At 38.2% G+C, this 25,995-nt stretch overlaps 2 protein-coding genes across 3 annotated transcripts; one reads left to right on the top strand and one right to left on the bottom strand.

Moving 5' to 3' along the window:
* Positions 1-752: 752 nt before the first annotated feature.
* Positions 753-11,963, top strand: LOC100893783 (L-cysteine desulfhydrase; the record flags this gene model as incomplete). Of its 2 annotated transcripts, XM_030994085.1 has the most annotated exon segments (9): positions 753-869; positions 1,925-2,019; positions 3,107-3,135; positions 4,829-4,921; positions 6,053-6,276; positions 7,903-8,013; positions 8,586-8,642; positions 9,924-10,033; positions 11,073-11,963. In XM_030994085.1, coding segments are annotated over 9 exon segments (1,010 nt in total), but the record flags the coding sequence as incomplete, so codon positions are not given.
* A 3,228-nt stretch (positions 11,964-15,191) lies between these two features.
* Positions 15,192-24,923, bottom strand: LOC753743 (5'-nucleotidase). The gene is made up of 8 exons (XM_030994083.1): positions 24,455-24,923; positions 21,394-21,607; positions 20,582-20,767; positions 19,748-19,951; positions 18,911-19,147; positions 18,042-18,197; positions 16,854-17,063; positions 15,192-16,502 (listed from the first exon to the last, which is right to left on the bottom strand). The coding sequence occupies exons 1-8, from the start codon at positions 24,800-24,802 to the stop codon at positions 16,321-16,323; spliced, it is 1,737 nt and encodes a 578-aa protein (XP_030849943.1). The 5' UTR covers positions 24,803-24,923; the 3' UTR covers positions 15,192-16,320.
* Between the last annotated feature and the right edge of the window lie 1,072 nt (positions 24,924-25,995).

The following is a 25,995-nucleotide window of genomic DNA, read 5'->3' as shown; positions in this document are numbered from 1 at the left end:
TCTCGGACTGGTTCACCGTTTGAGTCCCACTACAGTCCTTTGATAAGACTTTAATGGAGATTTGCTGCTTCTCCACCCAGGTGTTGAATTGGTACTGATACAAATGAATTCCTAGAATGCTGTGAGCAGCTGTGAATCAGTAGCCTAGCTAGAGCCGGTGTAATTTTGGAATGCCCTGGGCACCTTGCGTGGTGGATTTGTGTGCTTTATATGAAAATAGTATCATGATTTTCGTTATTATTATTCACTTTTTTGTATACATCATTGCATTGCACTATTGTGCTGTATAAACTAGTTTTGATGCAATTAGTCTGCTGCCCCCAAGAAGGTTGTAAGAGCTTTGCATTAGGCCTGTTTTCATCAGCTCCAGATTGCCAAATAGCCCACTATTTCAGATTTGGTAAATAATCCCGAAGTTACAATCACGTCTTCATCAGCTCAATAATTGACCTCGAAACTTAAAACTCGAGCTGGAGATATTTTGCTCAGCGTTCGCGCGTAGTGTGAGTCTTTGGGCTGGTGAAGACGCACCGGACAAATGGCGGGATATTTTGCAAACTAGCCCAAGATATCTTGGGATGATTATCTCAACCAAATATCCCGCTAATTGCAATTTCAGGATGATGAAAACGCAATTTAACTGGATAATTTGCGATCGGGATAGTTCAAATAGTGGGGTATTTGGCAATCTCGAGCTGATGAAAACAGGCCTATTGTGTATTGTATAATTTTACCTTCTCCCCTTTTTGAAGGAAGTGAAGCAAGTGGAATAGTCCTCGTGCCCAATGTCACCACAGCCATCAATGCTGTTGTCCGGAGCATTCCATTTAAGAAGGAGGAGAAGATATTCTGCCTCAACATTACATATGGTAAGTAACAAATAGTTTCTCCTGTCCTTATTTTATTACCCAGCTTTTCTCCTTTTTTAGCATTCATGGATGGATTATATTTTGTATTCCTAAAGACTTGTTCATACATGTAGATACTGCAGTTAATTGAGCACTATTTTGGGGGGTTTGGGTGGGGTTTTTTTCCGGTGGAGTGGGGGGGGGGGGTTGAAAGGTAGGTGACCATACTATTTGTATCATAAGTAAGTCTGAGTACACATGGGACCATTATTATTGCACACAGTCACATTTTCCATTTCCAGTTGTCATTCATCAATTCCACTGAAGAAAAAAAAACTGTTGGGATTTCCTGCAGCATACTTGAACAAGCCCTACTTGAACCCAGGCGGGAAGAGGTAGATTTTAGAAGTACAAGTGTATATATGATGTATTCAATTGGCTTACTATTGCAATTTGAATTGAATTAATTGGAGAGTGAATATTCAGATTTAAAGAAAGACATGTATTGAAATGGGATTGTTACTTTTCATTGTTTGTAGAGTAAGTGCTTTAGTGCTCATGAAATTTAAAGAAAGGGGCACAGTAATAGTAAATGTTGGGATCTCTAAGGCAAAATTCATTTCTCCAACTCTGTTTTCTCCTTTTCTTTTTCTATCTTTCTCCTGTATTTTTGTTTTCTCTCTATCTCTCTGTATTTTTCTCTTTATGTGTGTGTCCTCCCCTCCCCCTCCCCTCTTTCTCTCTCCTTTTCTCTCTCTCTCTCTCTCTCTATTTCTCTTTCATACTTCTTTCACACACACACTCTGGCTCTTTCTCTGAGATTTACCCTACCCCTTTCTCTCTCTATTTGCTCTCTTCTATTTGTTTATCCCTCTCTCTCTATCCCTTTAAGTGTAATCTTTATTCTCTAATTCCCCCTCTGATGTTCATTTTGTTTTTTTCTATGGCTATCTTTCCTGTCAATTCCCTTTCTCTTTCTCTCTCTCTCTCTCTCTCTCCCCTCCCTCTTCTCTCTCGATCCTCGAATGTTCTACCACCCAATCATTTTGTGTGGCTTATTGAATGTACACCTGTAGGTGCTGTCAAGAAGCTTCTAAAATACACGGCCGAATCTCTGCACCTTGAATACCAAGAAGAGAACCTCAATCTACCTCTTACATCAAAACAAGAGGTAGGAACAGGTCTGATAATTACCTGATTTTTTTTTTCTCCACGATTATACCACTATTTTCTCTATTTTCCCAATTTTTTCTGAATTTTCTTACCGGTACTCAAAAGGGGTTGAATGTTAGATGCCATTTTTTTCCCTGAATCCTTTTTTTTTTATAAACTCATGGTAGTTGAGGGGGAAAAAAGGGTTCTGGGGGGTGTTTCACGAAGACTAAGATCGACTTGAGTTGGACTTGAACTATGCCACTAGTTCCTCTAAGCATTCCTGGTATTGGTTTTTCAAGGGACGTACAAATCATGGTCACAAATCTACCAAATTTACATTTGTTGATAATTCATTATTGAAGGAAAAAAATATTATTTAAAGATCATAATTGAGGACAAATGGTGAGAGCAACCAATGGCATGAATGGCATGAATGGCCTGTCATAGTTCAAGTCCAACTTAAGTCCATCTTAGTCTTTGTGAAACATCCCCCAGAAGTGGTACAAGCTCAAAAAAGGTTTTTCAACAAGCGAGAGATGATCTTGCAACATTAAGTTAAATTTAATTTGTTTAAATACCGTATTACAAGTTCTCTGGTGGTTACTGACTCAAAGAAAACCTGGGACGTTGGTTACTGATTGAGGTGACCTCCTTTGTATTCAATGTTTAAAGTATCCAAGAATATGGACAATCTAAAAATGAATGAAAATGCCACAGAAGAAAGATTAATGAAAACCTGCAATTTGTACAAACTCAAAGAAACAGTATTTGCATGAAAACAAAAAAGTATCTAAAATTCAATACTAGGTAATGATTGAATGTCTAACCAGTCATTTATTGCAAAAGCACCATTGTTTTCAGAGGTGCATAGCGTTTTAAGTAGATTTTGTCACAGTTGATGACATATGAAGGTTACTGTGGAATTATAGCACACAGAGAGAGGAATAACAACCCCCCCCCCCCCCCCAAATAAAAAAAAAAAATACCTACCTTTAAAAAGTACTTAAAACTCTACTGATATCATAAATTACACGTATAGATAAACAGTAGTTTGTAGTCTAAACATATTTTTTTCACTATCATCATATCTTTTTATTATTCAGATTCTGGACTTGGTCTCCTCCAAACTGAGGTGAGCTTTACATCTAGGTTTAGTAAGAACATGTGGTATACAAACACTGTCCTGTAGATGTTTACCAGAATTCGAATTCTAGGCTAGTCTTGTATTCACATCAGAAATACAGTCTGTAGCCTTGTTCTGGTTTAGCCTTCTTTATTATGTCACAACTATTTTGGGAATCCCCTACATTCCAATAGTAGAGCGCTTTCGCAAACACGACGGAAGCAAAGACGACGGGAGAATTACAGCGATACATCTCTTCCGTCGTGTTTAGGAAACGATCGCTATCATAATAATAATAATAATTATCCTTGCTTATATAGCGCCTAACACTTACTTTATCAGACGTCTCTAAGCGCTCTACAATAATGCAGCATAACCATGTCTGCGTACGGTCGTGAAAATCAACTAGACAGAGAAAATTCTGGTTCGCGCATGCGCAGATTGTTTTTTCACTCGCGTTACTGTCTTCCTCCCCTTCTTTCATGTTTGCGAAAGCACCCTATTGGCTACTACGGGACGCAAATGTGTGGATATAAATTTCATGTATCAGTGAAATGTTAAAGCCAGTGGGTCGGCAGTTTCCGTGTGCAGAAGGTCCTAATTCGCTGACACCAGACTTGGTGGAAATAACATTAATGGGTGTACACCTTTGCACACAACAAATCTGTAGGTCAATCAAGAAATGGCCCCTCCTCTCTGGGAGAGTATTCGGTGATGCAAATGTCAGATAATGACTTTACTGCCATAAGGGGAAAAGACAGAGCATTACATAGTTGGTCATAAAACTGAAGGCTAATTGTGATGATTGACTACAATATTGGGTAAACACCAAAACATGAGAAACACGAATTTCCCCTGAGAGCCCACTTCTATCTGTAAAATATTGAAACATGAGGCTGATTCAATAAAGGGCCATCACTCTTTTACAATAGGCCTACAGGTCAAACTTGTTATTGATTAAAACTACAGTGAAATCGCCCCAAATTTGGTAATCAGTGACTCCTAATTGCAGCTATTCACCACTTTACATGCTTCAAATGCATATATGAAAACTTGATAGAAATGGCAAACATTTTAAACAGAATTATAATCTGAAATATATGGTGTTAAAGATAAAGTTGAGTTCTGGTCATGCGATTGCATTGTGGAAGAAGAGGTGTGGAATGGATCAGAACAAGCTGATCATGTACCATGTAAGTATTGGTGTGTACTGCAAGGTTCTCGAGTCATCAAAATCATATTAAATTTGGCCAAGTCTTGGTAAAGTAACATCACTGTACGCAGAAAGATGTATATGGGACAACACAAATGGTGTCGGGCCTACTTGCCTTGATTTCCTTATCTTTCTATGCTCATTACTCAGCCAGTATACAATTTCTACCAAAATTGTTTTGGCAAATGACATTTATTTGTAATCTTGAACATTGAGGCCGGAATTCACAAAGGAGGTTTATGTACGTCATATGACGCGTTTTGATGCGATTTTTACAAACCTGGTTTGTAAAAAACAAAAGGAGGTTTGTCGAAACAAAAGGAGGTTTGTTGACAAACCTCCTTCGTGAATTCGGGCCTCAGTGTATAAGTTTTGTTTGATTCTGTGAGAATTCATTTTCTTTTTTTACCAGAACTGAAGTGTATCTTTAATGTAAATTAATTAATAAACCAGATCACTAAATATACTTTGTTTTTTACTTGTGATTAGTCTAAACACCAGGCTAGCAGTATTTGATCACATTCCAAGCAACGCTGCTTTCATAATGCCTGTTAAGGAGATCATCGACATCTGTCATGACAGGTTAGTATTGCAAGGTTCCACATGTACTGAGGTTTGTTCCCTCATGAACAGGCCATTTTCATGATGTAACCAAATGCATGCATGCCTTTGTGAAGTGCCTCAATACGAATTATTTCATTCACGGGTTACAAATGAATGTATCTCAATAGTTAAAATTATAATTCGCATACATTCAATACAATACAATAGAATTATTTGTAACAGGTGAATGATATAATTTGTATCCCACGCATTACGAAAATGGCCTGCTGGGACATGATGGGTGGAGGCTAATGGAGCTACCCCCCCCCCCCCTTTTGTGGATAACTTTTTGTAGTTTTACAGAAGGGGAAAAAAAGAAATTGGCTCCTACCAGGGGAGTGTTTCACAATCACTTATATCGACTTTAAGTTGGACTAGACTATGGCAGGCCGTTTATGCCACTATTTTCTCTCATCGTTTACTGGCATTAGTTTCTCAAGAGACGTACCAATCGTGGTCACAAATCTACAGAATTCACATTTTTTGATAGTTCATTATTGTAGGAAAAAATATTATCTGAAGATCATAATTGAGAGACCAATGATGAGAGCAACCTGTGGCATGAACAGCCTGCCATAGTGAAGTCCAACCTAAAGTCGCTCTTTAGTCTTTGTGAAACACCTCCCAGGTCATCACCCTGCTTAGAAACTTGGAGAGTCGGTGGAAAGTAAGAAATATTCTGGGGAAATTCTTTTTGTTAAATGAAAATTATGGATTACCGTAAACGCGGAAATATTTGTGGTACATTAATTTTCACGGATTTCGCACTAAGATCAGCAAGCGCAAATTTTAGATTTTGCGAAAATATAAGCATGCCTGCTTATCCGTGTTTTGAACGGGCTGAATTGCGTGCAACTCGATTTTTAAGGAGCCGCGAACATGTTTTGGGATCGTTTAGCGTGAAAACTTAATCAGGCGAAAATAACAGCGTTTACAGTAGTACATGTGACTTGGCAGTGGTATGTTGAAAAGTATCAAGTATGCACATAGCAATAGGTTAAAATATTAAGAACAAAAACAATTCATAACAGCAGAATATTTGTATCATATTTTGTCTTTAACATATTAATACTTGCGCTGTTCTTCTGTTTCATCCCCCTTGTGGAGCAGGGGCGTTCCCGTACTGATCGATGGGGCCCATGCTTTGGGCGCGTTACCGCTCAGTATGAAGGACTTGAACCCGGACTACTACACGGCCAACGCCCACAAGTGGTTGTGTAACCCCAAGGGATGCGCCTTTCTCTACGTACGGGAAGAGCTCCGCAGCCGGACGAGACCTCTCGTGGTTTCCCATGGATTCGGGAGCGGGTTCAACTCGGAGTTCATCTGGTCAGGTATAAATGGTCTGCTCAATTCAGTCTCCATGCGGTGACAACTAGTTGCTCTGGGGGGTGTCCACAAAGACCCTAAATTGAACTTAACAATTATGGAAAGCATTTATGAGAATATTTTGTAAAAGTTATTTTAAAAGTCATAAAATATCGATTCAAATCATTCATATTCTCTATTACCAACAGGGATTTCATGTTCTTGAGGTGGAATTTATAAAAAAATCTAAAATACTTGAATCTTCGCTTTTGAATATATTTGATTTTAAGGCTGCAAATGGCTCTCCATAATTTTTTAGTCCAACTTAGAGTTAAGTTCGACGTAGGATCTTTGTGAAACACCCCCCTGCAGATAATAATCTATAATAACCGAAATTCATAACTTCATCACTAGAACTAACACTACACCTTATTTTTTTAATTGGTTTATTTTAAAAAAATCAACATGACATGCAGCTCATGGCCGATATTGTATGTTTCACAAAGCAATCAGATATGCGCAAGATAATAAAACAGTGTGAAAATACAAAAAGCAATACAACAAAATAACATTGGCATCTTACACAGCAATATCATAACAGAGTTAGGAAAATGCATCCAAGATGCGGATAAGTGGCCACTGAAACAACCGAGGCAATGTAATTATGCTAAACATTTATAAGCCAAACTCTATCCAAAAAGCCCATTGCAACCCCATGTCTTTGACAAAAAGAGGCTTGTAGCAAATGTTGGTAGAACATGTGTGACGCCACTGATTCAAATTTTTGCTCAATGCTAGAAGGGTCACATAGGATCATCCATTTTCATGTGCATTCGCTGATATAAAAGAGATGTGGTTGAAGTACCAATGAAGCCATTTTCTAAATGGAACCTACTATTTAAGCACATGTAAGATTTAGAATGTTGTCAACATTGGATAATCTTAGCCTGGTAATCATTCCCATCTTATTTTAATTTCTCTTATTTCATTTTCTCATTCTGCTCCTTCTTTTTCTTTTTCTTCTTCTTCTTCTTATTCTTGTTCTTCTTATCTTTGGTTTTCTTGTTATTGTTGTTGTTATTGATATTCTTCTTCTACTTTTTCCTCTTCTTTTTCTTCTTATTCTTCTTCTTTTTCTTCTTTTTTTTACCTCTACTTCTTCTTCTTCTTCTTCTTCTTCTTTTCTTACGTCTACTTCTTCTTCTTCTTCTTCTTCTTCTTCTTCTTCTTTTTCTTCTTCTTTTCTTCTTCTTTTTTTACCTCTACTTCTTCTTCTTCTTCTTCTTCTTCTTCTTCTTCTTCTTCTTCTTCTTTTTCTTCTTTGTTTTCTTTTTTTTTAACTCTTCTTCTACTACTTCTTCATCTTCTTTTTCTTCTTCTTCTTCCCCTTCCTCCTCCTCCTCCTCCTCCTCCTCCTCCTCCTCCTCTTCCTCCTCCTCTTCCTCCTCCTCTTCCTCCTCCTCTTCCTCCTCCTCCTCCTCCTCCTCCTCCTCCTCCTCCTCCTCCTCCTCCTCTTCCTCCTCCTCTTCCTCCTCCTCTTCCTCCTCCTCTTCCTCCTCCTCCTCCTCCTCCTCCTCCTCCTCCTCCTCCTCCTCCTCCTCTTCTTGCTGTTTTTCTGTTGTGATTATTTTCATTATAATTATTAATCATAGGTTTGAGAGATTACAGTCCTTTCCTGGCTCTTCACACAGTGCTTGATTTTTGGAATGCTGTAGGTGTGAACAGGATACGAAAAGGCATGCATGGATTACTATCACAGGCAGGTATGTTCACAAATATGAAACAACGTTTCATTTTAGGTTTCAGCTCTTCAGTAAGTAATGGATCAGTACACTGATTGAAGAAAATTTGTAAAAGAAAAATACTAAACCGATAGACAGTAGCCTCCCAGAGACATTTAAAAACTCCCTTGTGTCCCCAGTCTCTCAGATTTTGAAGTTATTCAATGTATTAGACACAATGTTTTTTATTCAAAGTAAATACACAGGCAGTATAAATGTGTCATTGATATCCAGCTGTGTGAATTGTGTCTCTGAACGTTTATTTAAAGGGGGTGCAGCATGAGGAGACTACGTGTCTTTCCCGTGACCTGTCTTGGGGCCAATCGGGTGTAATACGACTACGGACGACGCGACTGCAGTATTCATGCAGCATATGCCAAACCGAAGCTTGAGGAGGACTTTGGTCTGTTTCGGGAACGCTAGCGCGCGCTGACCGTTAATCAAGTCCATTCGTTTATGTGCAGTTGTCCAAAAGAAGTCGTAGATGGCGTTAACCAGTATTTCCCATGCTACACCCCCTTTAACTCCTAAGTGATTATTTGTTTTTCTTTCAGTTGATTTACTTGTCAAAGCATGGGACACTGGACTATTAGCTCCTATCAGTATGTGCGGTAAGTTCCTTTCATGAAACATAATACATGAAAACAAATACAGTCAAACCTGCTTTAGTGACCACCTGTGTACAGAGGCCACATTTTGTGTTTCCCTTGAAAGTGGTTTCTAATTGAGACATGTACTAAAGGAACCTGTCTACAAAGACCACTTTTTTGTGTTTCCCTTGGGTGGTTGCTATAGACAGGTTTGACTGTAACATGAAAGTGTATCAATACCCTTACAAAATATTTTGTGTATAAGAAGACATAGCTGCCAACCATTCCTATTTTTGATGAACGATTCCTATTTTTAGGCCTTCAAAGCTATTGTTTTCAACCCTAGATTCCTATCTTCTTTTGAAATGTTGTGTGAAAATTATACAAAATAGATTCTATTCCTAATTTTGCCTTCAAAGATTCCTAATTTTTGCTGTGAAATGTTGGCATGTAAAGGTAGAATGTATGAAAATTATCAACCTTTAACAAAAATACTTTACCAGACATTCTATAGGTAAACAGTTATGGAGTATGAAGAAATTACAGGATAACATAAAACCCTGCACGTAGGGCGCGCTCATTCTCTGTCTATGTGAGTGCATACGCATGCGTTAAGTGGTCTACTCACCAAGATGGTTTACAGATCACCGGAAGTGTATTTAAACTGCAATATATCTTTGGAGAAGAAATTTCTGAAGCTCATGATTTGACTACAGTATAGCAACATAGAACCGCTTATATCAAGAGCAATACATGTTTTGGTGATTGGTACACTTTAAAGCCCCACTGTCCTACTTGTAGCTACTTGCTCCCTCAATATAGAAAACTTCCCCAATTGGTGTCTTCTTTTTCTTATGTTAGTTGAGAGCTGAGTTAATGAGATAGCCAACTGTCAGTGACCTCGCTGTGTGGTCTAATCCCTTCTGGCCCAGTGGTATTGACGGTCTTTAACTGCTAAGGCACCTGAAAGTATAGTGGTTGAGTTGTGCATGAATCTTTATATGAGTTACCAACTGATATGTATTAATGTTTTTAAAATAGAAAAATTACACCTTTTGTCAAAAAATTGTGAAGAAAAAGCTTGATGTAGCATGAAATATATCTGAACATCTTTTCATTTTATCAAGGTTGGTAGAAGCAAAATATTGCATAAATTTGGAATAGTAGTTAAAAACGGTGCTTTTTTTAAAAAGGCTATCGGTCAGTCTTTAAACCATGCAAAAATGATTCGCAATTGACGGGTAAACAATCTTTAGGTTGATGACATCAGACTGATGGTCAATTTTATTTTTGTCCCTCCAGGATCTATGGCTCTCGTAGAGTTGCCTAATGAACTGAGCCGTAACCACACGGTGGAATACTCTTTAGCAGAATCTGTACAAAATGAGTTGTATTATCGGTACAATATTGAGGTAAGGCTGATGTTTGTTTGTTTTGTTTGTTTGTTTTACCTGACTGCTAAGAAAGCATGTTTATTCTTGTAAATATTTAGCACCCAGGGGAACTGACGGCTCAATGTAGTCTACAACTAGTTTAAAGAGAAGGTTAAGTTCTGGAAAGAGGTGAAAAATAATTTGTGAGCGTTATCATGTTATTATGCAAGTGTGGAAGAACATCAGATAAAAAATGTTCCCTGAAAAGCATGGCTCTTCAAATGCCTTAATATTATAAATATGACAGGTAACAGCATGAAAAACCGGGACGGATTTTTATGCCACATGTTCGTGTAGTTCCATATACATATTTATGTGTACAGTGCTTGTAACTTTACTAACACTGGGCCAAATTTTTTTTATCATTTTGATGATTCCAGTATGTTGCAGTACACGCCAATATATGCTAGATGATCAACCTTTTCTGATCGATCCCACACAGTTTATTTCAAAATGCAATCGCATGACCAGAACTCGACTTTATCTTTAAAGATGTGAAATATTTTTCACTAGAATGATTAAAGAAATTAAAAATATATTTGGCTTTTGCCCTCACACGATGTGAAATGTAAAGGAGCCTATATATGCTCTCAAAATATGTTTCTCAGAAGTTTGAGGTAATGAGAATTGTAATTGTATCCAGACTTTTACTGGAAACCATATGATCCTCTAAGTTTACATTGCTTGGGGTGTTTCACAAAGATTCTGATTTGAACTTAACTCTAAGTTGGATTTAAAAACTATGGAGAGCCATTTGTAGCCTTGAAATAAAATATATTCAAATGAAAAATTTCAAGTATTTTAGACTTTTCATAAATTCCACATCAAGAACATGAAATCTCCCATGATAAAAGAAAATATGAATGATTTGAATCAACATTTCGTGCCTTCTAAAAATAACTTTAAAAAAATATTCTTGAAGATGCTAACGGCTTTCCATAATTGTTAAGTCCAACTTAGAGATAAGTTCAACTTAGTTCATCTTTGTGAAACACCACCCTTCTTGTCCCTTGTCCAGGTTCCCATCAAAGCTCTTCAGGACCGACTGTACGTCAGAATCTCCGCCCACATCTACAACGAGCTTCCGGAGTACCAAAGACTCGCCTCTGCGATCCTTGAGATAGCCAAGTCCAAGGGAGGTCAGCAAGCAAGAGACGCGATGGTGAGGAAACTTGACGATGCGGCAAGGTGATGATCCTTTAGAGGTCCTCAAGGCCTCTATCGTGTGCATTCTGAATCGGACCAAACCAGCTATGAGGTAACTGGGCATTGTATGGAAGTTCGGGTTTATGCTACGGTCACAAAGGTTCGTACGAACGATAATTTCGTAAGAATCTCCGTTTTTCCATTGTCTTCCCGAATTTCCATTGTCTGAAAATCGTTCATACGGCGTTCGTAGCAGTTCGTAATGGCATTTGTGACCGAGGCTTTATCAACAGTGGTCATCAGATTGTTTGAGATAACATATTTTACTATTTTAAACTTCCCTCCCTTTCTATCACTCAGACCATACATTCTGTGGTGGACTCTGCAAATAGTGTAAACAATCAAATTGAAAATGGCTGATTGATTGATCTGTAATTGAAAAACAAGTCAGAAAAAATCTTGGAACCAGCAGGACTTGAACCTGCCATCTACTGCTTGCCGGTTGGCGACTCTACCACCAGATGTTTTGCTACTGTTTTTGAGCTTCCCTCGCCTTCTTTTGCATGTAGGCTATACAAGTATCTGCCCATTTCGTTGATGCTCTCTGTGCACGATGGTTTGAAGAAGGACGTTGATAATGACTGAATTTAATGTAAACAAATCACGATTTGGACCAAACTGAATGTAAATTTGAGGTAACAGGATGTTATAGGAAAGATCAGGGAAATCTAAAATAATCTTAGAAATGCGCAGGATTACATTTTTATGCCTCCGCCACCGAAGGTGGTGCCGGAGGCATCATGTTTTCGGGTTGTCCGTCCGTACGTCCGTCCCGTTTGACCGTTATCACAATATCTCAAGAACCATTTAAGATTTAAACTTAAGACTCGGGAATAGTATTTATCACTAGAGGAAGACGATCTGATTAGATTTTGGAGTACGTAGGTCAAAGGTCACAGGTCACAGAGGTCAACTTATGAAATTCCTTGTATTGAGTTTGTTAGCGCGATATCTCAAGAACCATTTGAGATTTAAACTTCAAACTTAAGGATAGTATGTATCACCATAGGAAGACGATCTGATTAGATTTTGGAGCACGTATGTCAAAGGTCAAGGGTCACAGAGGTCAACTTATGAAATTCCATGCATTGAGATTGTTATCATGATATCTCAAGAACCACTGGAGATTTAAACTTCAAACTTAGTGATAGTGTGTATCACTATAGGAAAACAATCTGATTACATTTTGGAGCAAGTAGGTCAAAGGTCAAGGGTCATAGAGGTCAACTTATGAAATTCCATACATTGAGATTGTTATCATGATATCTCAAGAACCACTGGAGATGTAAAAACTTCAAACTTAAGGATAGTATGTATCACCATAGGAAGACGATCTGAGTAGATTTTGGAGCACGTAGGTCAAAGGTCAAGGGTCACAGAGGTCAACTTATGAAATTCCATACATTGAGATTGTTATCATAATATCTCAAGAACCACTGGAGATTTAAACTTCAAACTTAATGATAGTGTGTATCACCATAGGAAGACAATCTGATTAGATTTTGGAGCACGTAGGTCAAAGGTCAAGGGTCACAGAGGTCAACTTATGAAATTCCATACATTGAGATCGTTATCGCGATATCTCAAGAACCACTGGAGAATTTTCACTTCAAACTTAATGATAGTATGTATCACCATATCATAATATCTCAAGAACCACTGGAGATTTAAACTTCAAACTTAATGATAGTGTGTATCACCATAGGAAGACAATCTGATTAGATTTTGGAGCACGTAGGTCAAAGGTCAAGGGTCACAGAGGTCAACTTATGAAATTCCATACATTGAGATTGTTATATGATATCTCAAGAACCACTGGAGATTTAAACTCCAAACTTGTTTAAATTGCTCTATGGCGGAGGCATCATTTTCGACTGCACGCAGTCAAAATTCCATCTAGTTGCTAATGTTTTTAGCTTCCTAGCCTTACATTGCATAGACCATACATATAGGTACATACAGTGTCTTTCCATTTTATAAATTTAATGAAGGTGTAAAGACTGCTATTTAAAGTGTAAAATGTGTGATGCCTGGAGTGCTTGATTATGCAATAACATTCCAAATTTGTCAGAGGTTTTTTTTAGTAATGTTCCGTTATTTACAATATTTGAAAAGATCATGATTTACAATGTTTGAAAATGAAGAAAAATCAAAATGGAACGTGTGCTATGTACAGCTGCAGTTGGACAACTCATGATATAATTTATAGTTTTCGACTGGGTTTTAACCCACAAGAATTCCCCTATCAGGGGGATGTCTCACAAAGACTAAGATCGACTTTCAGACAAGTCAATTTAGTACCGGTAATGTACATTATAGATCATGAGGAAAAATTGAAATGAAATACATTACGGTACTTTTATATCATTGTATAGAAATTTGACGAAGTTAGGTAAAATCAAGATTGATAATGTTTTGTAAATGTTTTAATTATGTTAATGACTAGAAGTATTCAGTGTCCAGTACTACAAATTAGATATATTTATCTTAAACTGATTTCAATAAAATGAGAACAACTTTAAACTGGTGCCGGTAGTCTTATTTTCATCTCTTTGTGATTTTCTAGGTGTATGGCTATGCCACTAAAGAACAATAAAAAAATAATATTTAAAGGAAGTGTGTCCCTTTTGCAGCCAACATCAAATTCTGTAGAACTTTGCAGCAATTATATGTAATCTATGTCCTATCTGTGAAATTTAAACGTTAGCAGTGTCCTAGTATTCACATTATGCAAAAAAAAAAAACGTTTACTTTCTCTACTTCACTGTCAGACACTATTGAGTGGGTGACTGACTTATTTTTTTCTTTGGTAATACCTAACATAACATGAGCTGTAAAGGGTACATGAGCCTTTGTACACATCAATAACCCACTTCTTGTAATGGCCAAAATTAAGCTGATTGAACTCTTTGCACAGCAAATAGCGTACGACCATATGGTACAAGGATCTGAAAATAAAACTATTTTCTACGCACAATTTTAGTAACGCATTACGAAAATTCCCAACGCTCGATTTTAATTCCACATTAAAGGTACTATGTCCCTTTTGCAGCCTACCTCAAATTCTGTAGAACTTTGCAGGAATTATGAATATGTCATGTATGTCCTATCTGTGAAATTTAAACGTTAGCAGTGTCCTCATATTCAAATTATGCAAGGAAACCCGTTTACTTGCTAAACTTCACTGTCAGACACTATTGAGTGACTGACTGGCTTTTTACCTTCTTTGGTAATAACATCCATGAAAAGAGTTGTAAAGGGTACATGAGCATTTGTCTACTTCAATAACCCAATTCTTGCGATGGCCAAGATTAAACTGATTGAATCTTTGCGCAGCATAAAACGTATGACCATTCGGTACAATTGTCTGAAAATCAAGACTATTACTTTTGGGCTCTATAGCCATAAAGTGGATTTTGACAACTAATAGTCGTTATTTTCCCACTTGAAGACATTTTCAAGCCCCACCTTTTTTAGGGAAGTTCTGAATTAGTATTATCTTTCAAATGCAGTTGGAATTTAACTTTTTCATTTTTTTGGCTTGCAAATGGGACATAGTACCTTTAAGGCAATTACCAGTTCTAATTTTTCCGGAGGATTTTTTACTTTTTAGTTGGGATTATCTCTTGGTTACCATAGGATTCATACAAGTTTATATTTGCAGCCTTCAAAAGGGACACACCATCTTTAAAGCCCCACTGTACTACTTGTAGCTACTTGCTCCCTCTATATAGAAAACAATGCCTAATCGGTGACCATTGGTCCCCCATGATCCTCTTTTTCTTATCTTAATTGAGAGCTGAGTTGAAGAGATAGCCACCTGTCAGTGACCACCCTGGGTGGTCTAATCCCTCCTAGCCAAACTAGTACAGACGGCCTTTAAAGGAGACACTCTTTACCTTGACAAAAGAAACACGAAGGAAGCACTCAATTCCGTTCACATAATATTATTACTACATTCTCCTCCATCAAATAAATATATCTGTGCCGTTTATTCTATATTCTTATTGAAACAGATATGTCATGTAACATTTATAATAAACATGATTATTCTGTTGTATAGACAGAGGAAGACAGATGAAATATTATATACAAAAATTGAAATCAAAAGTCAATTTGGCAGAACCACTACTTTTTAGATGTATACATTAACATATAATTCAAATAGGAAGTATTGTTTGCAAATTATGGGAGTACTTTAATTAGTGTTATAATTACGACAATGGATACTTAATGGCCAGTATGCGAAAAAATATACTAACTTTAATAGTTCAGGTTTAATTTAGTAGATTTACATGTAGTTCATTGAATTATGAAGTGCCAATTTTCACACACTCCATCCTGCAAAACTTACCATAATTCTGCAATCGAATGAACAAAGTCTTGTGAACATTAACCAATTCTTACTTAACACCCTCTACATTTTTCGCGATAACTTTTTAACGCGAATGAATCTTGCGCTGAAATTTTATGACTTTTTTTCTTTCGAGTCTTGCGCATCTTTTGAAACTAAATTTTTCGTAGATCGGACCTATACCGTTACAAAGTCACATGGCCTTTTGTCTTTGCATGTTGATTTCTATACAAAACACAAGGAAATACCATTTTTCCAAAAAAAGAGATAAAACATTGGTTATTTGTTCTTGTTTATAGTTTAGATGTTTGTTTTAGGGGTCAAAATAGTACTCAAATAGTTCTTAGGGGGGAGGGGGCCTTAGATCGAAGCCCGACACTTGGACCAGATGAGGGTTTATTGTTTTTCATCAATTTTCTACATCTTTCTTCCACTGTCGTAGTATAAACCTTTTACAACAAATTTGACACTTGCAACTTTTTATTTTTTTTACTTTAAGACTTGAAACGCAAGTCTAGTACATCTGAAATAATGCACAAAGAGAAAGGAGAAAAAGTCTTGAAATTGGTATGATGTTGGAACCAGATGAGGGTCTATTGTTTCCATCAACTTTCCACATCTTCCTGTCACTGTCGTAGTATAAACAATTTACAACAAATATGACACTTATTTTTTTTTTCCTTTAAGACTTGAAACACAATAAAGTCTAGTACATCTGAAATAATGCACAAAGAGAAAGGAGAATGATTAGTCCAAAAGTAGGTCTAATGGTGGGACCAGACGAGGGTCTATTGACGTCATCGTAGAGTATGATTCTTCCTTCTGCTTCTTCGTTGAGAGGAGAAGTGGACTTGATGAAGCTTGATGTCACGTCAACATCATTATTTCCTGGGTGAAATGAAATGGTGAAGGAAGAGAGAATGTTTAATTTGAGAATGAGGACCGTCATTGCACCCGTTTTCCAAATGTATTTCAAAATATGTAATAGATATAATGGATAAATGTATATCCTTTGGGATTATTCAACCCTTTCAAAACTGCTGTTTTCAAGAAGAAGAATTTAAAGGGAGACAGAAGTAGAAATGACAGAACTTTAGCAATTTGCAGAACCTTTTCCACCAAGATCAAAAGGTCCAAATTGTGTTTCTGGGAAATAAATCCTGTAAGGAACCCCCCCCCCCCTCCCTCTATTTCAAACGCTCTTGAAACCGCCTCTACCCCTAGCCATGTCCAACTTACCGCTGACATGCTCCATCTTGTTCTCTCGTACGACGTCGTAGCCCCCTCCCCCACCGGCCATGTAGCTGTTCATGATGACCTCGTAGTGGCCCTCAGGGTCGACGTCCATGAGCTCGTTGGTGCCGTCATCGGTACAGGTCATGCAGCGGAACTGCGCTCGGTGAACCCTATCGCCACTCTCCCGAGTCAGGTCGTATTCGATCACCATCCCTAGGCGAGTGTAAAGACAAGAAATTTTTAGTGTGAGGTACATGGGCACCTTTCTAAATTACTTGATGCCGTGGACCATTTGTCATCTGGCAGTTGCACCTTGCTTTGTTTTGTTTCAAAGATGGTCATGGTTTGGGTCACCATTTGAAATTGATTGAAAATTCTGTTTATAAAAGGATCAATTTATAAGTACCGTAAATATCTGTGTATAAGACGCACATGTGTAAGGTGCACCCCTATTTTGAGGGCAAAAACCCACGCGGGGAAGGACCTTCATTTAACATCGAGGTGCAGTTGAAGGCGCCGATTTGTGCTTGTGAACATGTCACAAATAGTAGTAACAATGTCGTTTTTAGAAGAATGTGTAAGATCATTAATGTAAATTAAAAACAATAGAGTACCCAGGATAGAACCTTGTGGTACACCATGTGTAAAAGAAAAAAAAATTGAGGAATTAATAGGAATTAATATTATAAACTACATATTGAGATCTATTAGACAGATTACTTTCAAACCAAGATGACAGACAAATTTGATTGTTGTTGTAGTTTCCGAGTGGTGAGTCAACACACCGATTACTGAGTTGGCAGACATTGCCAGGCATAGCGCCATAAATCGAAACTAAAAAAATAAAATGTAAAAACTTTTTTGGGGGCGGCAAAAAAGTGCACCTTATACACAGAGATTTACGGGTTATTAAAAAAAAAACCAAGGGGTGATTAGCAGAGACTAAGTTTTTTTATAACTTCGCAAATTCATAGAAAAAAAACAGTTTTTGTTTTTTACCCCAATCAATCATTTTGCTTAAAACTATTTTTTTCTATAAACAAATTTTCAATGGTTTAAGGACAGATTTATGCAGAATTTTTGCTTTTGCATGTTAATTTTTAATATTAAATAATCCTCCATTTAGCCTACATGTACCTTTGAATAATTCCATGTATGTTACACATAATTGACTATTTGTAGTTCTCTCACCCGACACTTGCAGGAAGCCGTAGATTGGGATGGAGGGGTCAAATGTCACCATGGGTACCTCAAGGACTTTGAGAAGGTCCCTGCCCGTGAGACGAACTTTGTCGATTGTGTTACCATAGGGCATTATGGTGATGAGATCACCTGTTGTAATGTCACCTGATTCAGAACCAAAGAGGAAAATTGATAATGAAAAAAGAAATTATCCAGAGTGCAAATTCTTTTTAAATAGTGGCTTGTTTTCTGAAGTTCATGACTTCATCCTTTAGAGAAAAAAAAAAATAGTAACCTTTAGGATAGATTTTCAAAATGTTGATTTGAGAGAATAGATAGTTGTACCACATTCTTATAGTTATAGTGTAGACTTATCAAGAAACAGGAATTTTTTTTTCCTGCAAAATCCATACCCCTATTACTACCTGTATCATCCCTGACATTTTTGTTGACTTGTTTTGACATATGAAGTTAGGTTATAATAATAATCATAATACAATATTTATAAAGCACATAATAAACAAAACTTTCTCTATGCGTTGTACAAGCATGAATGACAAGTAAATTAATCACATACAAGGAATCAACAAAGAGAAATATATGAATCTTATAACTACTAAAATGACTTTACTTGGTAAATAACATAACAGAAAGATAGCTAAAATGGTCAAAGCAAATAACGTAAGTAAGGATAATTTAAGCTAATCAATTAAGGCCAAAGAGGAGTGTTTTAACTAAAGATTTGAACGTTGCAGAAGTGGGTCCCCTAGTATTTGTTGATCTACTCCAACTAGCTAACCTTACAACCTATAAACCTGACCAGTAAATTCCACTTTCACTTGGTGTAAAACCTGACGAGTTGCAACTCTTGTTCCTACCTGCTTCCACCGAAGAAGAGATGCTTCCAGACGTTGTCATGGCGATGTTAGCCCCATACCAGTCCATGCCATGGTCAAAGAGCATGGCATCGGCCATCACGTTGCCTAGGTTACACTCCTGTGTCCCGCAGGTCGCGAGGTCGCCGTTGAGTCTGGTCTCGGTGCGACCGATAACCTCGTTGGAGATTTCATCGACTCTCACCTCCCAGGCTTCAACGGCAGCTAGGGTGGCTGGGTCTAGGATGTGAAGATGTTTTTTTTTTATTTGTAAGGTGTTTCAGAAAGAAAAGACTTTGTTGACACACAAGAAATGGAGGTCAAAAGCAATTTGTTCTAAGAATATGGCACAAAAATGCTGATAATAGTCAGTCATATGCCTTTTTTGCACCAAGAGAGAGAGAGAGAGAGAGAGAGAGAGAGGATGGAGCAATCAGATGGCAAGAAATTAGGTAAGAGAGATATAAAATTAGAGAAAAGAGATAGAATGTGAGAGAGATAGAGACAGATCGAGAGAGGGGGGAGAAAAATGAGATGGAGCCTGTAAGATAGAGAGAGAGAGAGAGAGACTGTGTGATAAAGATAGCTAGATAAATTCGCCAGAGAGAGAGAGAGATAGTGAGGGAGGATATTCAGAAGAATAAATTCTACAAGTAAACAAACAAATAAAGACAGAAGGCCAAGTAATGAACGGGCAATCAGTTTAGCCTGACAAAGACCCCCCACCCCCACCTTTCAAAACAGTCTCTCAATGCCCCAATATACTATTAACAGTTCTAGAAGAAAATGGGGGAGGGGGACTCAAAGCCCCTCAACAACAAAAATCACTCATGATCTTACCTTTCTCGACACTGCCGTCCAGTAGAACAGGGTTCCCAGCATAGTCCGTCACGGTCCCGTTCTCGTCGAATGTTACCTGTAGGTGACCCAGGTACTTGCCATAGGCGTAGGCTGATAGGACCAGTACGGATGCCTCACTATCATGGGCTGGATGCACAATGTAAGGGTAGTCTCCAACGGGTACTTGGTTAGAGGGCGCTTCTCCTATATAGTAAATAACAAGAATTTATGTTTGATTAAGAAGGAGATTTCCCCTTGGCAAAAACACATTAGAATCCCTCTGTGGAAGTGGTTTCCACAATGTTTCCACAATCACATACACGCGCTCATTACTTTTTAAACAACAATAGCATTTGTTACAGATGTGGCCGTATCAACACAGAAAAATGCTATCTAGTGGGCCTTTTTTAATATATTTAGAGGAGTACGAAGGCTTCTTAAACATTTCTTGGATTATTAATCATTTTCGCTGCACATTTGGTTTAAAACATGCAAAGCCAACATGACATTCTCTTGCTTAGACATGAAAGAGGGATGCTAAGACACAAGTGCACAATATTTCAACTATGCCGCCGGACTATTGTCTGTTCTATGAAGGAAACAAAAAAAGGATTCGAGTGATTTTGTGAGAAATATAAGCAATCGTGTTCAGAATGTTTTTTGTCGATTACTGTACAGTCTTTTTTTTTTCGAGTTGATTTTATGTGAGAGGGTATTTCTTATTATAATTTGTTTATAATTATTATTGTGGTTATTGTTATTACTATCATCATCATCGTAATCATAATTATCGTCGCGATCATCATCATCAATGTCATCATAGTACTTAATTACCTGTGTATAAGAAAGTATTTGAGTGTCCGCCGACCACGATATCGACCCCCTTGACGTCCCGAGCGACGGCCTGGTCGACGTCGAACCCTGCGTGACCGAGGGCGATGATCTTGTTGATGCCGACGACTATCAGATCGTTGACCTTTGGTTGGAGAGCTGGGATCACTTCATTGAACACCAATGATTCTATAATACATGAAATAATTATTTAGTTATGTACGATCGGTGGGTGGGTCGGTGTCTGCGAACACTTAACAAACATAAAGACTTCTCTTTTGTGTTCAGATGGAACGAAGATAAAATAGCATCAACCGTCATTAATGTTTGACCCTTGTAATATTGTCCAACCTATTACGTCTTTGAAGGTTTACGAAATTTTGCTTGTAAACTTCTTCAAACTGCTGTTTTAAATCAACTGCCGGATAGACAATCTGTCCGGGCACACAGTGTCTTGGTATAGGTATATTTCCATCCAACTCGATATGCTTTTTTTTTACCGATGGATGATAAACTAAAATGTTTATTTACCTTTTAACAGTTACTTTGAACTACTTAACAGTAGGAAAGAAATGCTCTTGGGATTGACGGTCAGATCAATATCATAATTAATGATAATGATTGTTGGCTGCTCTGAATGTATATTTTCATCGCCAGGAGGGACTTTGGAAAGTTTTACGGAAGTCGGGACATGCCACCATTGCCCATCCCCCACACACATCCGCACGTGCGCACACACATGCACTCGCATAAACACACACACTGAAACACATACACACATCTGTTCACTTTACTCCACAACGTGGTTCCATTACCTGTTTTTGAAAAATCGGGACTGGACTTGAGGGTGTAGCCAACCACGCCCACTCTTTCCCCGCCCATTTGGAAAATGTGACTGCATACGTAGAGCCCATGTAGGCGTGGCTCGTTGGTGGCGTCGATGTTACAGCTGAGCACGGGAAAGGTCACGTTTTGGAGGAAGGGAACAATGCCGTCTATTCCATTGTCAAACTCATGGTTGCCAAGGACCTGGGATGGAGGGACAGGGAGAGAGCGAATGAGCGAGAAAGTGAGAGAGAGAGAGAGAGAGAGGGGGGGGTAATAGTAGAGAGGGGAAATATACAGAAAGGGAGAAAGAAACGGGTAGAGATTGATTATGGGAACGAGATTTGGCAAACGAAGGGAGATGGTCATAATAGTAACGGAAAGAACTGTCTTTGAGTTATAATAGGCGCAAAGCATTATAACGTTTATTATTATAAGAAACACGTCGGGCTGGGGGGGGGGGGGGGGGGGGGGCGAAGGGTACAGAAGCCGAGATACAGAGAGACACAGAGTGGCACGTACGGCCTACAAATATCGCGCAGTGTTCTTCAAACGGGGTGCCGCCAGAAAATTTTAGCAAGCTATATTTTGGAAAAACGTAAATTTCGTAAAAAATAAATTTTAGAAACCGCTAAATAATGTTATTTCATGAAGAAAACGCAATTTAAAGTTACTAAAGTGTCTCTCTTCCTCGCTCGCTTTACTCGTTCGCAACCTTTAGAAGCGTGATGGTTTATTGCAGTAAAGTGCCTGAATACCTCCATACCTGAGCAACAAGGTCATTGAATAGCCTTTTATGCGACAGCGAGGTGCCCGAAGGTATTATACCTTTCATATCGAAATTACATTTTTACCACGCTCGTTCTCTTCACTCGCTCGCAACATTTAGAAACATGATAATTTGGGGCAATGAGATGCCCGGGTCCATTATACTACATAATTGTTTTGGTTTTCATGTACAGCGAGGTGCCCGCTCACTAAATTCTTTATTTTATCTAGTGTGCTGATTACAAAGTAAAATGTTCATCATGTTAAAAGGTGTTTTTTTTATTTTTTGCTCGCTCGCATTATTTAGGACAAATGTGCTTATGTGTACGTGACACGTGGCAAATGTCAGAATGATGCAAAATGAATCTGGTGTAAATGAATTTGGATTGGGGTGACGCGAAATGTTTATTTCTTTAAAGGAAGTATTTACTAACTCGTATAGTGGTATTGATGTTAGATTTCAATACACTGATCATAATATTTGCAAACCGAGAAACCTGCTTCGTGCAACAAATGCGGATATCCTTTCTTTCTTAGTTCTCAAACCTGACATAGGCTACTTGCAATCATAGCAGTCAGATTATAATTGATGGAGGTTTTAAAGACGGGCTTGAGTCTGATACGGGCAACCCCCCCCCCCCCCCCCAGATGTTATCCTAACAAGTTTCATGAAACAGGGCCCAGACATAAAGGTATCATAATTATAATCATCGTAACGAGACTTTGGCTATATCATTTTTATGTTTGAGCATTATCTGACAACGGTTTGGGTTTTTATATACTAGGTTTTTTATCTTCGTAATTACCTCTAACAAAGTCTAAAGGTAGTTTCCTATACTCTATTCAAAGTACACACCTCTGTTTATCCTTTGGATTCAGGCTCACACTCGTTAATTGTTTGTTGATTTGAGATGTCAACAAAGTCGGGAATGTATTTTGTAAGACCATGCGGATCTATAGGATTTAGCGCCTGCAAATGAATGGTTCTCTGTCAAAATCCACTGTTAAACTAATAAAGATAAATAACTTTTGTGATATACCACGACGAAAAAGTGCAGTAAGAGTTTCATGATTCTGGGTTATCTTGTACGGGGCGGTAGTCCTCACCCCCCCCCCCCCCACCCCTCCCCTCCCCCTCCCCCTCCCCCTCCCTCTCAAATTCATGCAGGGGAGGGAGGGGGCACGATTATAGGTGCCTATTCTTGTGTATGTACTTCGTATGCCAGATGTGGTTTTGCCCCTGGAAACGCAAATGAAGCGTATTTGAGTTCAAAAGTATTACGTGCGTTTTAGTATACTCGTCTAAAACAATTAAAGAAGAATAAAGAACAAATATATACAATAATATGAATGCCTTTAACACATGCAATGGGGAAATCAATATGCCATGTTCCGACAAGTCCAGTTTGTGCTAATGTCATTAAACATCGGCAGAGCGTACTAAAAATTAATCCGTTTTGATAAGCCTAAGCCTATATACCAATTAAACACCATTTATCAGTCTGCAATGATAAGTGCTGATCCCAAGGGTAATTGACAAGCTCTGTGAGAGATAGACAGAGGATAGGTTAACGACCTTATATGCCCGATTTATCGAATGAAAAGAAAAAAAGGCCACGCTGATGCAGCATTTGACCTATTAAAAAAAACTAGAGACACGAGCTATCAAAAAGAAATAGGTATATTATCTGTTTTTTCTTATGTGTTCTATATGTATTGATAGAATAATTGTTAGCACCTTTACGAATGTCTCAAAATATCTACAGATCTGTTGTACATGGAGTACGTAAAGTCTCACTTTGTCTCGTTTTATTCTCGCTATGTATCAGTGGGTTTTTATAATATTGGTATAAATGACCTTTAACTTCCCATGCGAAGATCGTATCAACCCCCGCTTGACCTCAAAGCCGCCATTTCCTGAAACCATGGACCTACAAAGCACCGATAAGTTTATATTCATTTCTGAATGAGACTCCTTCCCTAAGGTTCTTTAAATATGCCTAAATTACTGAAATTCGTTTTATATTTAAGATTAAAATCAAGCCTATCTAATTTATAGATCAATTTTGATACTCATTGTGATGATCTATCGCGGTTGTTTTGTTAATTAGTATTGTATACATGCGGTTTATTCCTTTTGTGTGATATCATATCGATACACGAATAGGCCTACACTTGTGTTACACTTGTGAATAACTTTGTTAATAAATTTCTTGGGGAAGGGGGGGAGAATTGTTTGAAAACAAAATAAACTCTGACCTGTGAACTTTGAAATGTACTCACCATAGCATCGTACCCTAGTAAATTCATAAAGTGCGCAGTCGCGTTCCCACGGTACGTGTAGAACCAGTCTGTTCCCTGAAACTGATCACCGGCGTCGAGAAACAGAACGTGCCCATCGGGATCACGAGCCCTTGCTTCGTTGACTACGGTAGCTCGTCGTGCAACCCCGCCGAAGCAGTCGGCGGTATCTGCCGTGCATATCCGACCGTTTTGGTCTGTTTCCATAAAGCGGGCATGACAGTCGTTCGTATGTAAGATTGTGAGGTTGAACACCGCAGCTCGAGTGCTATGGTAAAGACATAATGTAAGCAAGGCACAATATTTCAGCAAAAGATGTGTATTCCGCATGTTGATTTGAGAATTTTGCGAATGAATCCACAAGTTTGGTTAGAACCCAAAAGCAGATTTTCTGCAGGTGTACTTTGTCACCTGCCGTCACGCGTCAAGCTGTTTACAATTATGAACGCTGTCTTTAAAGAGACCGACAGTCCCACAGGATATTTGGAAATAAAGATAACAAAGTCAACATTGCCATATACGTTATATGTCGTTTTTTCTTCTAAATGAATTCATATAAAACAAAATGACTGTTTCGGAAGTAGTGTATCAAGCTGGGTTGCCTATACATACATTTAAATATGTCAACAACGGGTTACTAACCTTGTTTGATAGGTTAAAAAAAAGACCACTTTCAAATCAAATCTTTCAGGTTTGTTTTGGCGTCGTTCGCTGACCCTTTACTTCACAGTTTAATGAATAATGATAATAATGGTGATGCGCTATTAATTGTATAGCGCTCATGGCGTTCCAACACAACCCATGGTCAAAATAGTCCAGCAGCCATGACTATAACATGTTTGTAGCGTATTATAATTACCCATTTTAAACCGGGGTGGAAAGTGGCAACGTGTATTACCAGGGAGTAATTGTGAGTTTAAAACTCACAACTCCCTGATATTACGTTGAGTGCCGAGCTGGGATTCGAACCTTGAAACCTTGACTGAGATGAGGGCCAAGTGCATGAACAATTACACCACGACGCCTCCACAGAAGAACAGTGGGAACGCAACATCTATAATTCCACATAAGTGGGATTCCCCTATGCAGTCTTACTGTGGTGTGTACACACTGTGATTTATTATCTGACCACAGTGTGTTCTATTGTGTTACACACAGCGTAAAGACAGTGTGAACATAGTCGACACAATATGAAAGTGTTTTAAATCTTATACTGTTGTCTATGTTGTGTCTTTAGGACCACAATGTACCACACAATGCCATAAATGTGAACATGCTCGACATTACCTCAGAATGTCACATGCACTCTCATGCTTCATGATTTGACTCACTGTGGCGCGTGACGGTGTGGTTAGTTATCTGACCACAATGTGTTCTATCGTGTCACACTCGGAGTGAAGACAGCGTGTACGCAGTCGACATGATAGGAAATTATTTTCAATTTTACATACTAGCTGTTGCATCTACATGCTTTGATTTCCTATATGTGACCACAGTTTACCACACTGTGTCATTATGCGGAC

The sequence above is a fragment of the Strongylocentrotus purpuratus genome, unplaced genomic scaffold, assembly GCF_000002235.5.
Source record: "Strongylocentrotus purpuratus isolate Spur 01 unplaced genomic scaffold, Spur_5.0 spur5_scaffold_21, whole genome shotgun sequence".
Classification (NCBI taxonomy): domain Eukaryota; kingdom Metazoa; phylum Echinodermata; class Echinoidea; order Camarodonta; family Strongylocentrotidae; genus Strongylocentrotus; species Strongylocentrotus purpuratus.
This window is presented reverse-complemented; position numbering and strand designations above follow the sequence as displayed.

Coding starts and splice junctions, on each gene's coding strand:
- LOC753743 (XM_030994083.1), bottom strand. CDS start 24,802: ATGCGGAATACACATCTTTTGCTGAAATATTGTGCCTTGCTTACATTA. Junction 21,608..24,454: donor TACTAGGGTACGATGCTATG/GTGAGTACATTT, acceptor CCTCCATCCCAG/GTCCTTGGCAACCATGAGTT. Junction 19,952..20,581: donor AAATACTTTCTTATACACAG/GTAATTAAGTAC, acceptor TTTACTATATAG/GAGAAGCGCCCTCTAACCAA.